This window comes from Podarcis filfolensis, assembly GCF_964270895.1.
Source record: "Podarcis filfolensis genome assembly, chromosome: 11".
Lineage (NCBI taxonomy): Eukaryota > Metazoa > Chordata > Lepidosauria > Squamata > Lacertidae > Podarcis > Podarcis filfolensis.
In genome coordinates, this window is record NC_139613.1 from 46501605 (window position 1) to 46519081 (window position 17477).

General features: G+C 41.3%; 1 protein-coding gene across 9 annotated transcripts in view; it reads left to right on the top strand.

Annotated features, from left to right (window-relative positions):
• CSNK1G3 (casein kinase 1 gamma 3) overlaps nt 1–7382 on the top strand; it is a 56357-nt gene extending 48975 nt beyond the window's left edge. For all 9 annotated transcript variants that reach the window (XM_083577026.1, XM_083577029.1, XM_083577023.1 and 6 more), the window contains one exon: nt 5093–7382. In XM_083577026.1, coding sequence (XP_083433152.1) covers nt 5093–5147 — 55 coding nt within the window. In that variant the 3' untranslated portion in view covers nt 5148–7382. The remainder of the gene's footprint in view (nt 1–5092) is intronic.
• Nucleotides 7383–17477: the final 10095 nt, after the last annotated feature.

A 17477-nucleotide genomic window follows, 5' to 3' on the forward strand; every position in this document is an offset into this window, starting at 1 on the left:
CTACCTAGTGTTGCAGAGCATTCAACCCAGGATGTTTTGCATGCAAAACAGCTACTCTGAGCTATAATCCTTCATCTTTATTCTCCCTGAGACTGAGCAGGGAGGTGGAGTTCATTTGAGATGCTGGAGAAATGCACATGTTCTGCGTTCCTTCCCCACATTGTAGCCCTTTTCCTTGAAGTGGTGAAGCATGTACAGTACTAGGAAGCATGCCTTCCTGACAGCTACTATCCTTTTATTCATTTGTCAGTGCTGAGAAGAGTGGGGAAGGGGAGGGAGTTGGGTAGGTGGGTTAGCTGCTTTTTCTATTACAATGGAGATGTTGGCAAATCTTTACATCCATTTGTTAGCTCAATCCGACCTTTTCTTGGCAGTTTGATTGGTAACTGATTTGAGTCACCTGCTCCTGTCTGTCTGTCACCGTACCTTTCCACCACCCATTAGTAATTACATGAGATAAAGTGGGAGGAAACGTGGGAAATAGGAGATTCGTAGGTGTGTGGCTCTGCATGTGAGGAGGAGGAAATGACAAAGGACCAAATGTTGTTCTTTTTGCTCTCACTTCATCCTCTCAGGGTCGGAAATGACAAAGGACCAAATGTTGTTCTTTTTGCTCTCACTTCATCCTCTCAGGGTCCCGTCCCCCCCGGATAGCCCTTTCTTAAAATTCTGCTTCCTAGATCTTTCTCTCTCTCTGTTTTCTTTCTTGGAATACCTTCTAGTATTCTGTATGCGTGTGTGTCCTTCATTTGTTGTAAATGGACAAATAAGCTTACTAACAACCCAGTGTTATCCCTGTTATCATAGTCTCTGTAGTATTTCCATATTCACACTTGGAGTCCTTTGGAAAATATAAGTAACTGTTGACTGGCTTTCTTAGCTCTAAATCAATTTGGCTACCATAGTTTACAATTGGTATCTAAACTTCTGTTCACCTGGAAAGGAAGTCACCTTGAAACTCAACATATATTTCAGGTGAAATTCTAAATACTTTGGAGTTTTTCGTGAAATCCCCTTTGGGTTTTTTTGGGGGCTTTAAAAAAATCAGTTGCAGGCCTGGCAACAGGATTCAGCCTGGTTGGGCATTTCTTGGAGTTCATGTCAGGAGGTTGGTCCCTTGGCTACTACTGACAACAAGCCTGGTAAAAGAGCATCAGTAGCTGCCACCAAGAGTGCATCTGGGGTCTGCTTCCCCCTTCAGCCTGAGCTATGCTGTCTGTTTTTGTTGCTCTCTACAAATATTGCCTTCTTGTTGGGAATTGGCCTGGACCAGCCCTTAGAGGCATAGGAATAGGAGTGGAATGTTTGCTGCCTGCTATTTAATGGTGTGGGAAATATCAAATTGAATATCAGAGACAGAAGGGGCACGTGAAACCAATAAAATGTTGCAGTGTGCAGTGCTCCTATTCATGTTTACGGTCAGCCATGCTCTCTTCCAGAATATTTCATTCTCCCTGCCCCATGTTTTTAGGACCACCTTCTTTACAACAGGCAGTGTATTCTGCACCCACTGAGTAGGCACAGTCCTCACTGAGCTGTTTTTGTACTCCTGCAAACTTAAGGATTTCCAGTACTTTGAGGCTGTTTCATCTAGATAAGCCTGGCTTGTGGCTTTATTTTGCAGCTCTTTGATGCATATTTGTACCTCCACATCCCCATCATTTGGCTGGAACAATCATGTTTTCCAGGCATATAGAAATTCAGTAGTAGTAGTTGTTTAAAAGGTTAGTATGCTTTCCAAGAAACAGATGAGTTACCCCAGCAGAACTTGATGACTGTAAGCCTAAGAGAGGAGGAAAAGCTCCTGAAAACAATTAGACAACCAAAGCCAAAGTTGATGTAAGCAACGAGAAATTAAAAGCCTATAAAATAGACCTGGAAAATCCTGAAGTGCAGGCACATCTTAAAAGTAAATGATGGGAAAGGTCACATATAGAGATGTTAAGGGAAAAGGAGATTTCATTTCCCATGCCTTGGCTCTCAGCCTGGGCAAGATTTGACACTTTCCCTTGTAGGTGGGGAGCAGACAAGTTGTTAAATCAACTATATTATAGACCCATGACATTGCACAGGGCAGCTTAGTTTTGCATGCATTTGCCTTAAGTGAGAACAAAGGTCCTGAAAATAGTTAACTACTGTTTGCACAAAGCAATTAAGTCCTAAATCATTTTATAGCCTTTAGAACTAGGGCAGTATAAGTTCATGTAGACTATAAATGCCGCCTTCTGTGTTACAGGTCATGAGTATGTATCTACTTTTCTCACAGACTTGGAATTTCTGCCTCAAAGGGAATAGATTGTAGAATGCCTCAGAATAGTAACTGTGTGTTATACATGGGAAAGCGAGGCCCTCTAGTGACCATTTATAGTTATGAGCATATCATTGGCTGCAACTGGTATTCTACAGTTGTGTGAATATCTTTTTAATGCAAACAAAGCAGTTAGAACGTTTTACGAAATATGTATTTGTCCAAATAAACAGGGTGATGTTGAGGATAGTGTTATGCATGTATTGGCATCAATTTCTTCAACTTTTATCGTAATGTGTTTTGATAATTGTTTATATCAGCCTTCCCAAACCTGGTGTGCCCTCCTTGTTCCTCATATTTTTTTATTTCACTAGATTATTTCTAGGTCACCTAATAACAAAGGTGGTCTAGCAAATAAAATAAAAATGCACACAAAGTCACAAATAAAACAGTAGAACAAAACTCAAAAAACAGGAAAAAAAATACACAGTACTAAACCACTTAAAGTAGAGATTAGTCAAATCCACTGAGGTTAAACAATGTTTGAATTTACAATACTTAGAATTATGCTTTTCAGAATCACCCAGATTTTATTAAGCCCCTTTGATATGGTTGGGGTTGAGCCTACTTTCAGTTGGCTACAATCAGAAATTCGGCTACTATTAATATATCCAAAGTTAATCACTTTTGGATTTGCATAATATCGTCATTCAAGCAAGCCTTCCAAAATTGACTGTCATTTTAGCATGACAAGACTGAGGCACTGTTAATGGGTGGTTCCCTAGATTGGATGGATGGGATTACACTTCCTCTGAAGGAGCTGGTACACAGTTTGGGAGTACTGGATCGATTGCTGTCGTGTGAAGCTCAAGTGGTCTTAGTGGCGCAGAGTGCCTTCCATCAGCTTTGCCTAGTGCCCCAGCTACGCACCTATCTGGACACAGGGATAGCTTAACTTCTGTTAACCTCTAGGTTAGATTACTGCAATGCGTTATACATGGAGCTGGCTCTGAAGACAGTTCAGAAACTTTAGTTGGTGCAGAATTCAGCAGCCAGGTTGCTGATCCTACTGCACTACCAATTAGTTTCCAGGCCCAATTCAAAGTGCTGGTTTTGACCTAGAAAGCCTTAAACCGCTGAGGAACACAATACCTCTAGGACTGCCTCTTCTCATATGAACCATCCTGGATCCTGCAACCATCATATAAGGCCCTTCTTTGTGTGCCTTCTCCGCTAGAGCTCTGGAGGGCAGCAACAGGAGAATGGGCATTTTCTGTGGTGGCTCCTCTTTTAGGGGATACTCTCTCCAAAGATGCTCTCCTGGCACCCTTGTTACATATCTTTAGGTGCCAGGCAAAAACATTCCTCTTCCAGGCCTTTGGCTAATTAAACAGTCTATGGTCTTTTAAACTGTGAAGGGTGGTGTTTTTCTTTGTTACGATGGTATGTATTTTTTGTGTTTTTATATTGTAAGCCACCCTGTGATCCTCGAATGAAGGGCAGTATGCAAATCATATAATTTATGCAAATCATACATTGTCTTTCCCTTTGAACCTTCTTGTTCATCACTGAGTACACTGGCTGGTAGCAGCTTTTCTTGAGTGTGAATTTGCCTCCCACTTTTCCTCTGTTGGCCTTACTGGGGTTAGCATGAACCCTGATTAATGGTGGTGCCAAGTTTAAGTGAACAGAGGGAATTCACACTCAGTAAGGGAGAGTGTGGTCAGTTGTACGACCTGTGTCTTTTAAGACCATACTGTGTCTTCATTGGCCTTTTCTCTAATACTTAGAACTGGGTCTCATGTTCTGTAGTATAGTCCATATAGGCTGTTGAAAGGGGAAAAGGGGATTTCTGCTTGTCTTCCCTGGACTTATTTTGCAGCATACTACAGGGTGCAGTTACAGTTCTATGTTGATGTTAAAGAATACTGAACGGACATGGGGCAGAGATCCCCAACTTTGCAATGTTTTAGAAGTTAGCAGTGTCATTTTTACTCAGATATTCAGGATTTTGCTGTAATGTTCAACTTTTGACATTTCACACTTTAATGCCTAAGCCGCTTGGTTGCTTTCACAAAGGCAGGAACACATTCTTGCTCTATTCCTTTGCTAGAGCGGGGACATAGCCGGCTCCATGTTCTGTATAAAGACCTGAGAGAGTTGGATGGAACGTTATGACACCAGTGAATAAACTGGTCCAAACATCCACCACCTCTCTTTCCTGTTTGGCTACCCATAATGCTATAGTGTAACTGTCAACATTTATCACTTACTGATGGCATTAACACTATCAAATGGTAAAAGAGGCTATATAAGTAATTCTTCACTATATAAACAAAACCTTAAAAAGTGAAAGCCATTCCTACAAGCCATTCTTTTGATTCAGACCCATGTTGCTTATGTCAAAAGCAAAAGATTCAATGGCATCACATGCTTAAAAAATAACAACAGATAAACCAGCCCCCAAAGCCACACAAAATATGCCCACTGATGACTACAGATTTATGTTCAAACATTGCCATGCCTAGTTCATATACTGTTTGTTAGTAGCTAATGAAACCAACGTACAGGGATCTGTTGTCTTGTGTTGTGCTTATTTTCCCCCTCATAGATGTTGATTCCACATAACTATACCACCTTCATTGCACCATCTGCATAGATATCAGATGATGAAATGTTTTAGAAGTCTGCTTTATTACACTTATTCCCCTATAAGTTGATGTGATTTGTCTTTAACCGGCTTTGAACTGGCTTAATTTTCTTAACTGTATTTAGATTAGCATGATATTTATATCAGAGATGCCTTGTTCTGCATGTAAGACCGTTTTCATCTCACAATTGCAGGTGCTGCTGTTTTTTCAAGCGAAGGAAAAGGAAAACCATTCAGCGTCACAAATGACTTTGGAAGAAGGCAGACCATGGGGAATTACTTACTTGCTCATCTGCTATATCGTGATTAGTGACCACACGTTTTTCTGGCACCCCTATTTCAATGAGAAGGTCCTCATACTTGCTTTGATTTGGTGGTTCAACATATTTAGTTTGGATCATCTCTTCTGGAAGCTTTAAATCTGTGTCCACATGAGTATATATTTGACCACTAAGATACTGGACCAATGGGGAAAAAATGCTGCTCTTTCCTCCAGCAAAACTAAACTGTCATAGAAAACATTAGCAGTGATTAGCTGAAGACCAGATATTTCATAAACCTGGCATGTGCTGAGGTTTTTCTGATGCCATACCGAAAGCAGGTGATTTTTCAGAGAACAATGGACATGAAAGCATAACTACCCAAACATTTGAAATATGTCTTGCTTTAAGATTTCTTTTGTCAGTAACACTTGCATTGATTTTCCCCTCCCCCATTGCTTTGAAGGTACTGCATTTGCAAAATTGTTACCATTAAATCCTATCAGAAAACATGGTACAGTCACTGCCCAGTGGTACTGAGACAGAAGCAAGAGAAGGAGTCCTCTGATGCCAAAAGTCTGTGCTGTGGTTTCTAGGGGAGCAGGTGAATCACTGTTGGTAAAATCTGGATTTAAAACTCAGCTTTTGTTGTGCCTCTAATTGAAATGCAGTGTAGTAGAAGTGGCAATAGTGCTTGTACAGAAATAATGTTTGTATAATGCAAGTTGTGCTTCCAGTTATGTCCGACACAAAGGCTGAAACTTCAACGGAAAGATGCTTAGGAGTTATGAAAAAACACACTACAAGGAAATAACTGTGAACATGAATTGGGGAATACATTCAACAAAAATTAATCAAAAGCTAGTGCTGAATAACAAGTTTCAAGGTGAAGGTCTGGATGTGCCATGTAACAAAATTTAGGTCTGTTTGTAAATTATTTTGCTATTTGATTTAAGAAAAGAAATGGATTGGATGTAATACTGCCTTTAATGAATGCTAGCCCTTAGTTCCTGATCACAGCCGGGGGTTCCTGGAACTTTCTTACGCTTTGGTGAAATATTGCGACACTAAGAAGCAGTTAATAGCCTTGGTCAGGTACTTTCCTCATAGCTCCTTGAAGTGCCTGTATTATGAACAAGTGAACTGTTCAGTAGAAAAGGCAGCCCCCCCATTGTTTCATTTAAAGCCATAATGACAGAGGTGTGCTTTTGTCATGTTTAGCTGCCAGCATCATGTGGAGAATGGAGCAAAGGAAGTAAAATGGCTAGACAGATTTGTTGACCAAAACTCAATGGTTTGTTTCCTTTTAAAAAGAGCCTCCTAGAGCTAACTTTTAATAACTTTGTCTATCAGTGCATGCCTTTGGGCATACTTATTTATTTTTAATATCTTGTGGTAACATTCAAAATGTGTATTAAAATCGATAAATGCACACCTTTGGATTCATTATTGCATTTACAGGGATTGTTTTGTAATTTATTTTTTTCCCTTAACAGCCAAAAGTGCAGTGCATTGTCTTGAAATTAGGTGCACATAAGAACACATTGTGCAGATCTGGTCATTGTTTGTCACTGTTGCTGTTAATGACTTTAGTAAATCCTTGGTATACAAGCTTGAACCTGGCCTATTAAAACATAGACTATATTACTTGGTCGAAAGTTTTCACTCTACCTGTTTGTATTATTGATAATGTCTTAAACTCCCAATGAGAGTTTTTAATTTTTATTTGAGCTGAGAAGGTAGCCATCCTAATGTGAACACTTTCTTTGCAGTATTTGACCAAATTTTTCTTCATAATATTTGTAAATACATGCAGTATCCTATCATACACCTGTTCGATTTCATCTTCAAGGGTTTCTTTGGCCTGTACAGTGTTTATATGATCTGAACTCCTTACACATAATCCAATTATGGACTTGAAGATTAAAAAAAATATAAAACCTGTTTGTTTACTGCAAAGACCAGAATCTAGTCATGGCTATTTAGCAATATTTTTAAGTACTCCACTTCAATGCTAAGGAAGACCTTGTCCTCGCAACACACAACTGGTCAGTAGTAAGTTATGCAGTTATGTTCAGGTTAAGCCAACAATGTTTGCATTTATATGCTTTTTCCCTGTCTAAACTAATGAAATCAACATTGCCTGAATGTCTGAATAATAAAACACATCCCTGTTTAAAAATATGTAACAGATGAAGAAGAAAAAATAAAGGTAGTTTTTTTACTTGTCTCTTCCATCTTTTCCACAGCATTGAAACTGTGAAGATAAGGGACTACAAGGGACAACTGGCCTATATCCACTACCACTAAACATTTTTAATTTGAAGTCTGTACACAACTATGAAAAGAATCAATAGGCATATTCCATGACTCCATTGCAGATACAGGCTTGCAGTGGCATGTGCTGCTACTTCAAATACCAAGCTGAAAGTAATTACTGATGGTACTCTAGTTTTTAACAACTTCAGATATGCAGTAATGTATCTAACCTAGGCTTGCAAAATTTATTTCTTACCAAGGTGAAGGTGTGCCATTGTCCATGCATTATGGCCGTTTTCTATCTCTGATTCTGTTCAGCTTAGTGCAGGCTTCTTCAACCTTGGCCCTCCAGATGTTTCGAGACTACAATTCCCATCATCCCTGACCACTTGTTCTGCTAGCTAGGGATCATGGGAGTTGTAGGCCAAAAAACATTTGGAGGGCCGAGGCTGAGGAAGCCTGGCTTAGCAGCACATTTGTTTAGACTTGGTCAAACCTGTATTAGTTTGACAAAGTACATAAAACTCATAGCTAATATATGGTAATGTAAAAAATAATTGATAAAGGCAGTTTTTTTGTTTAATAGTGATTAATTGATTTAACTGGCAAATAGAAGTGACTGAACTAAGGATAGCTAGTATATATCTGGATGATATCCAACATTAGGCATAGAGTAGACTCACTGAATGGGCCTACTCTGAGTATGCCCAATGTTGGATATCTCCAACTTGCCTGGTTTGCACATAATGCTAAACCATGTTTTATTAAACTATAGCTTGGTATAGTATGAACCCTGCCCATCAGTTCAACTCTGATTTGTTTACAAACCAGTATCTGAAATTTTGGTATGTTGTCTTAGAACATTGTTTTGTTTTGCTGGCTTGGCATTACATATCACCATGGTTTATTTGACCCCACCACAGAAGCTCACCAAACTACAAAGGCATGAGGCAAAAGCAGATGAAAACGAACCACACTTCATAGAAACAAGCCATGGCTTGATTATCTGTAGAGCAACTCACGGTTAACTTGTGATTTGTTAAACATAATCATGGTTTTACATTGGATGTGGCAGTTTTTTTCTGTTGGATGGGGTGATTCACCTGGTAAAGGGTGGGTAGTAGTAACAACAACAATATTTTTTTTAGGGGTCTAAAGGTCTTTCAAGAAAATAGCAGACTAGAGTCATGCAGGTCTTCTGTAATTTACAGTGGTACCTCTGGTTGCGAACGGGATCCATTCCGAAGGCCCGTTCCCAACATGAAAAGTGTGCAACCTGAAGTGCTGTATCTGCGCAGGTGTGCAGTGCGATTTGGCGCTTGTGTACATGCACGAAGTGCGATTGGCGAAACCCAGAAGTAACCCTTTCTGGTACTTCCTGGTTGCCGTGGGACGTAACCTGAAAGAACGTAACATGAAGCAAACGTAACATGAGGTATGACTATTCTATATTATAAAATAAGATTACTTTGCGCTAATACAAAAATTAAGACTGAATAGGGAAAGCTGTGTTCTTGAGGCTTTAAAAAAAGCATTAAAAAGAACTTAAAATATATACCGTATTTTTTGCTCTATAAGACTCACTTTTTCCCTCCTAAAAAGTAAGGGGAAATGCGTGTGCGTCTTATGGAGCGAATGCAGGCTGCTTGGCTATCCCAGAAGCCAGAACAGCAAGAGGGATTGCTGCTTTCACTGCGCAGCGATCCGTCTTGCTGTTCTGGCTTCTGAGATTCAGAATATTTTTTTTCTTGTTTTCCTCCTCCAAAAGCTAGGTGCGTCTTGTGGTCTGGTGCGTCTTATAGAGCGAAAAATACGGTACTTTGAAGACACAAGTAGGGCTTGGTTTGTGCCTCTAGGTTAAAACATAACAACATAGTGCATCACTACTGTGCATTGTTTTAATAACAATTTTAAAAAGAACTCCAGCAAAACTTGAACTGAGTATCAATTAACAATATCATTAAAGACACCCATAAGACTGAAGAATAAGAATAGGTTTACCTGATGCCAAAATGATAGTGAAGCTTCCCCCCCAATGTATCTCCATGAGAGTGTAATAGAGACAAGGACATTCTCTCTTGTGCATAGATGGTGGCATTTTGACTTTACAACGATGCACTCTAGGATAATACGTTTGCTCTTGGTATTCAGGATTGAAATCATAATAAGAGCCAAAGGAAAAGAGTACAGAGGGATAGTACACAAAGCCCTAGACCTACAATAAGAAAGAATTAAGGGTCAAGATTTATAGGAAAAATAGAGATGCAATTGAGGAACATAATCAAACAGTTAAGAGAACTGGAAAAGGACAGGCTTAAAACAGGTACAAGATAATAGGATATTAATAAAAAAAGTGCATAATACATCTTCCCCCTGCCCCTCCCTGGTTTGTTATGACCTGCCTGGTATGAAGACAGCGGGCCAAGTTGCCATGGCAGCCAATTACTGGCGTTGATGCAGAGAAAATACCCACCAATCTGAAGAACCACAGACCTGAAAAATAATTTAGTTGATAGGCTTGGCCTTTTTTTTAACGCGCTCAAAACTGGCATACGTTCCTGTGCTGGATCCTAAATCCACAGAGCCAACTGTGTTTAATGCTAACCCTGAGTCCCCCTGCTGTGGCATGATTCTCCCCTGCAGGAATCTTCCTATATAGAGAGAGACTGATTGTCAACCACATTAAGGTGTCATCCATACTTTTCTAGGCACAGATCTGCACTCTCCCCGTGCTCCTGCTGCTTTTACCAGGAAAACCCAGTCTCTACTGATCTTTAACGGAGCAAACGGCAATTCCCAAGTTTTTCCGCGGAATTGGTTTCTGTGGTAAAGAGCAGATTTTCACAGGGAAAGAGCCAGGGCAAAAAAAGGCTCATACATGGTCCTGGAAACCTGTGTCTAGAGATGCAGAGCAAAAGTTAAGTGTAGATGAGCCCTAAGGTGGGATAGCTCACTCGGTAGAGCATGAGACTCTTAATCTCAGAGTTGCAGGTTCAAGCCTCACGGGGGGCAAAATATGCCTGCATTTCAAGATTCCTGCCTTGCAGGGGTTGGATCTCCATCTACATACACTTGGGAGTATCTTCCAACTTTTATTCTATGATCCGAAAATAAAAAATTAGGGTTCCTCTTTCCTTGTGTTTCCCTTGCTGGTGGCAGATGATAATTTCTACTGTTTCCAAAAGGCTTGTATTGTTTTCTGCGCTGGTGAAATATTGCAAGTTTTCCCCCTGCTTGACATAAAAATAACAATTTTGTCTTCAACACACAGCACATCACGAGTATGTGTTGTAGCGAGGGAAGAAGCACTTAGTATTCCACTTTTTGCAGAACTAGCACAAACTGGTGCATAGCCGAGTGTTTTATTTTAAATATATACGCCTGGGAATAGTTAGAGGTACTCCAAATGCTGATAAATTTGCATTTTCTGAAATTTGCTAGTTAATGAAAAAAATATACAGGCAAGGCATTGGGAATACTAAACAGGGAAACGGAAATGGCAGCGATGAAGAAATTGACAATTTTACATACTTGGAAAATAGAGCTATGGAAGAAATTAAAAGAGTGAGTTTGAACAAGTTTAACCTACTGGAATAACTATTATTAACTATATTGTATATTTCCTTTGCACTGTCATTTCCCCCCATCTTTTTGGGAGGCAATAAATTTTGTTAGAAATGCATAAATGTTGCCAGTTGGGAATCTAGAGATGGTAAAGAACCAATCCAAAACTCAAGGGGTTTACAAGTAAATAGCAAAATACATACATACATACATACATACATACATACATACATACATACATAATTTTGGGCTACTGACCCTGAAGTTGATCATACACTGTGATTGGAATTCTTCAAGGCATGAGAGGTAAATAAGCAATGGAAAAGAACCACAAGGAACAAATATTTTAATAAAATTGATAATTTTGTATACTTTCCCTTGTATTTCACTTGCTGGCTCTTGTTCTGAATAATTATCACCCAAACTAGTTTTTTGTAAAATGAATACTGTATTTGAGGGGTTAATAGCAAATTTCAAGCATTTTACATGATGTATATGATGCATCATTGAACATAAATAACTATTAGTTTCTAGCTGTCTAGCTTTTCAGTGTCCTAGGAGAGCTCAGTTGTGGTTGCTTATAAATGCAAAATAAGCATACATATTGAAGCTGTCATTCGAAAAACAATGCAACAATATTGTAGCAGCCTTCATATATTTTGGAAATGTGATAACAAATGTTTAATTTCAATTTCAGTTTGTTATCTGTCCATAGGATTGTATGAACTGGTAGGTAGGTAGGTAGGTAGGTAGGTAGGTAGGTAGATAATACCAAAAGCAATGGTCTTGACTTTGAATCAATATATAGAATAGTTATGGAAATGAAAGACAGTCAAAGAATTGTTTAAAATTTAACATAACTGCAATAATTATCAAGAGATATGCAACTGACAGGCTCAGGATTAATTAAATACATTTAGCAGCTGAAATACCGCAGAATGCTAGTCTGATGAATTAAGGCAACGATAGAATTGAATTGGAAATTGACCATAGTTTTTTCATCAAAATCTGCAGTTTCCTATTGATCAGTTTCTACGGGAACTTTTGAATATATAGCAGAAATGATGATTTTTTTTTTTCCATTTCAGTACCAAGGTTTAGAAAGAGAAACTCTTATTAAGGGACTAAATACATTTGATGGAACATAGATGCTATTTAAAATTCTTGGCATCATTCCAATGGTCTTTTTATTGTTTGGAACATTCTGAACAATGCTTGGAGTAAGATTACCCCCCATGGATGATGAAATAATCACCAGAACATGTAGATTGCCAAATGAACCAAGTGTGAAAAGACTCAGGAAAACATATTATGTCAGTAATTTATTGAATTTAGATGAGGCAGTTAGAAAACATGAAGCTTACAGTTTGTTTTACAGGCAGGGGTGTGTGTGTGTGTGTGTGTGTGACCTTCCTGGTTTTGAAATAATAGCTCTCTAGCAGTTGTAATATGCCAAGCCAATGGTAGCGAAGATGAAACCTTGGCATGAATAAAATGCACTGTGAAATTGTCAGGTAATATTTCTGAAATACTTTGTGTTAAGCATTAATAAATGTAAGAGCTGACAGTGAAATGAAATGAAATTTGTATCATAAAGGTCAGGCCTTGTCTATATAAGGCACTTTAAGGCAAGCTTTTATGCATTGAAGTGATTAGTCCAATTTTGCTGTAACAGATGTAACGCATTACAACTACTAAAGTGTTGCATATGTAGCTAACAGACAAATTTGTTTCTGTGGGGGCTTAGAATATGATGCGCAAGTTACTCAACCCGAGCTCCTTCCAACTTAGCCCTGTATCATTTGACTTCCCATAAGTGCATTTAGTGCTCTCTCAATTAGTTTTTATTATTGACTATATCAAATTTCAGTGTAAAATACCTTACAGACACAATTCCTAGACCTGCCAAGCGTATGAATGAAGGCTAATGTCATTCTTGCTCCATTGAATCCATCTGAAAATCATAGAATTGCAGCCATTGGTATTTTGTTTATAGGGTATACCCCACTCACAATCTACAAAAAGATTGCTCTCTTATTTTGCCACCCACTCCATTGAATAATTTGCTAATGCCCTGCGTAGGCAGTCCCTTGAGAACATGTAGGTTTCTCTCTTGTTCCAAGATCAGGTCACTTATACCTAAAACAGCTGGATGTCCTGTTTCAGCACTGATACATGACTCACAGGCACCTCTGGTGATACAGCTATTGCTGGACTGTTTAATCTCAGACTGTAAATAGGAAATGGTATGTTTAACCAAGGGTACTTAAGGAGCTTGCGTATCTAATCTCAGGTTCTCTGTCTATAATCTCAGAGAATTCTTGGAGAACAGGTGAGGTCCCTGCAGACTGGAGGCAGGCAAATAATGTCCCCATCTTCAAAAAGGAGGGGAGAAAGACCCAGGTAACTACCAACTGGTGAGCTTGACATTGTTACCAGGAAAGGTCCTAGAAGAGATACTTAAACAGTTGTTCATTGAGCTGTAATAGAAAAGGATGTTGTAATTACTAAGACACAGCATGGGTTTCTCAAAAACTATAGTTATGCCAGACAAATCTCTCGGATAGAATACCTTTATAAATAAAATGAAACATGTCAGACATTTCAAAAAACCAACAACGCTAAGGCCCTTAGGAAAAGGACACCCAGACCAACTGAGTGTTTAAGGACTGCTGGAATGGGAGTTCCATACTAGGCAGGGGGCACCACCAAGAAGGCACTGCCTTTAGTGCATGCCAATCTTATTGGTGGTGATAGAAGCTGAGGCCTCCAAGGCTATGGTTACCAGATTTTTTTCCAATGAATCTGGGGACACTTTTTTTTTTTTTTTGAAGCTGAGTAGCAACGGAGTCAGTAGTGGGGATGGTGAGGCAAAAGAGCCTGGGCCCAAGCACACATGCATATTGTATAAAGGTGCAAAGCCCTTTTGTACCCTGTGAAACATAAATGCACAGAGTTTTTTAAAAAACTGGGCAACAGTGCACTGCCCGCCCGTGACTCCTGAGCCCTTCCCCCTTTGCTTGGGGGAGGCTCGGGAGTAAAGGACGGGCAGCTGTTGCCCAGGAGGGGTGCAAGGTGCACGACTTCTGTGCCAGGCAAGGTGCAAAGCCTTTCTTTTGCACCCTGTGAAACATAAATGTGCAGAGTTTTTTAAAAACTGGGCAACAGCCGGTCGGGCGCGACTCCTGAGCCTTCCCCGATCAGTCAAAACAACGGGGAAAGGGGGCAGGAGATCTGTACCGCCGGACGTCCCCGGTTCCTCTTCGGCAGTGGCGGTGCCAGCAGCAACCTCGGCAGCCTGAAGCCAGCCTGGTAGCGCAGTGGGCTCTGGCTGGCTTCAGGAGCTGCTCGTTACCCGCTGCCATGGCACCTGCCATTTTTCCTCTCCAGAAGTCCCCATATGATGTGTTGTGCACAAGACACATCATACGGGGACTTCCAGTGAGGAAAAATGGCGGTGTCACGGCAGCGAGCAGCTCCTGAAGCCAGCCAGAGCCAACTGCACTACCAGGCTGGCTCCAGGCGGCTGACTGCCACTGCCATGTTTCCCGGGGACAGATTTGCAAATCCAGGGACGTCTGGTAACCCAATCCAAAGCTGATCTTAACATACAGGTAAAGGCACTTCTCTACAGATAACCTAGTTTAGAGCTCTAAAGTTAGTTGAGGGGAACAATGGTAGAAAAAGGGTTATTGCCTTCAAGTCCCACCTGTGCACTTCCTGAAGACATCAGGAACCTTAACCACAATTTTATGCAGCTAAGAACCTGCACGATTCTAGTTTAAATTAAGCAAAGAATTTGGTATTTTAAATTAGTGTGTAAGTAGCAAGTAGATAAATAGGCGGGAAGGTAAACGGCGTTTCCGTACGCTGCTCTGGTTCACCAGAAGCGGCTTAGTCATGGTGGCCATATGACCTGGAAGCTGTACGCTGGCTCCCTTGGCCAATAAAGTGAGATGAGCGCCGCAACCCAGAGTCGGCCACGACTGGACCTTTACCTAGCCACACATACTGCTGTGTTCCCAACATGGTTCTGAGGATATACTTCTGCAGAAGGGCACATCTGCAGTTATTGCGCGCACCCGTGCTGAACCCTGTCCGTGGAGCCCAGCCCCCTCCCCAAGCATGAGACAAAAGACCAAGGTATGGGTTCAAATTGGCCACAACTTTATTGAACTTCAGATGTAGGAAAACTTGCCATAGGCCTTAGCATGTAACCCTTTCAGTCCAACAGGGTCTGAGGAGGTGCAGGGCAATGAGGTACATTGAGAGGAAACTGTAAAGCACGAACCTACACAGTGTGCCCTTGCACTTAACCTCAGCCGGGAGTTTGACCTACACGCCGCCGCTCTAGGGCCAGTGACTCCTGCCACCAACCCTTTAACAGGCCCTGCAAACGCCGCCGTGTGGAGGGTGCATGTAATGCTTCCCCCCATGACTCGAAGATAGACTAAAGGATACCTTGCCAGGACCTAAAAACCGCCAAAGTTGTGATGAAAATGCAATGGGGAAGGCGAAACCTGCCAATGCAGGGAAAATTCATTCCCGGTTCTGAATACAGCAACCATCTTATGACCGCAGCAGCGCCCGCTGACCTGGAAGGCAAAATATTAACCTGTAGGAAATATCAGTTGGGGAGGGTTGGGTGGGTGAACCTGGAAAAGGAAGAAACGAAGTGAGGTTCAGCTGAAGGAGTTGGCCCCTTTTCCCTTGGCCATCGGCCCTGCCCCCAGCTGGGGGCGGACGATGGCCATCCTAACACAGGTAGGTGGCCCCCAGCCAGGTAAGCCCCTCTCGGTGTCGCAAACCCCCTCCCACCTGTTGGGAGGGGGTGAGTGGTCATTATCATCAAATAAACAACAAAAGAAATACAGTGGTACCTTGGGTTAAGTACTTAATTCGTTCCGGAGGTCTGTTCTTAACCTGAAACTGTTCTTAACTTGAAGCACCACTTTAGCTAATGGGGCCTCCTGCTGTGCTGCCGCTGCACGATTTCTGTTCTCATCCTGAAGCAAAGTTCTTAACCCGAGGTACTATTTCTGGGTTAGTGAAGTCTGTAACCTGAAGTGTATGTAACCTGAAGCGTATGTAACCCGAGGTACCACTGTATGGATTTTCTGTGAAACAAGACAACATACCAGTTATATACACCTTGGAGAAAACAGGAACCAGTTAATGGTGGACTGGATTTATTCCACAATAATGCATTCTCCTAAACATGTCTACTCTGGATTAAGTTTACTCCCTGATGAGTGTGTAGGATTACATCCTAACTTGGTTTGTCTTAAACAGACCGCAACTGTTTTAAACAATAAAATAAAAGCCACCCTTCTTGTCTCTAGCCAGCCACTCTCCACCAGTACAATGCAAGCTTCTCAAGCTTCCAGAATTGATAATTGCCTTCTCTTGCCTCCAGGCCTCTTGAGCAATAGAAGTAGGAGTTGGACTCCAACTCCCATCATCCCTGACTGCTGTCCATGATGACTGGGGATGGTGGTTGTCAAGAACCCAACAACATTTTATTCTTTCCATTCAAGTTGGTCAACACAAGAATTCTGTCACTAAAAAATGGCACCTGTGTTTGTTTTTTTCCTTCTCCCACCCTAATCCCCATTCCTTTTATGCTATGTCCGGTTTAACATTGTATGCCTGGCTTAGCATTAGCAATTGTAAGCTGCCGGGGGAGCCTTTTTAAACAGAACAGTGTGGAGGGAGGATGCTTTAAATAAACAGTTGGAGGGTCACAGATTTGCCATCCCTTCCTGAACTGGTCCCAGCGAGCAAATGAATTTTGAATTAATTCATTTTACAGCCTTCACAGACAGGTGAAAGCAGTGGCGTAGCGTGGGTTGTCAGCACCCGGGGCAAGGCAAGTAATCTGCGCCCCCTAACCCGTGGATTTGCCCTAACCCCAGATGTTGCGCCCGGTGCGGCCGGCCCCCCCTGCACCCCCCACGCTACGCCACTGGGTGAAAGGTAAAGATAAAGGACCTCTGGATGGTTAAAAGTCCAGTCAAAGGCGGCTATGGGGTGCGACGCTCATCTTGCTTCAGGCCAAGGGAGCTGGTGTTTGTCCACAAACACCTTTCCGGGTCTTGTGGCCAGGAGGACTAAACCGCTATTGGCGCAACGGGACACCGTGATGAGTGCCAGAGTGCATGGAAATGCTGTTTACCTTCCCGTCGCAGCACTACCTATTTATCTACATGCACTGGTATGCTTTTGAACTGCTAGGTTGGCAGGAGCTAGGACAAAGCAACGGGAGCTCACCCCGCCGTGCAAATTCGAACCGCTGACCTTCTGATCAACAAGCCCAAGAGGCTCACTGACAATACCACATGCAAGAATAGAATATCATTTATTACGGCCATAGGCCCATACAGGTAAAAACAACACATAAATAACAGCTTGTGCCGTAAGGAGAAAAAAAGCAATCGCTAAAACACCACTATAACAATAAAATACTATAAAATGGAAAGGCATACTACGCCTTAAT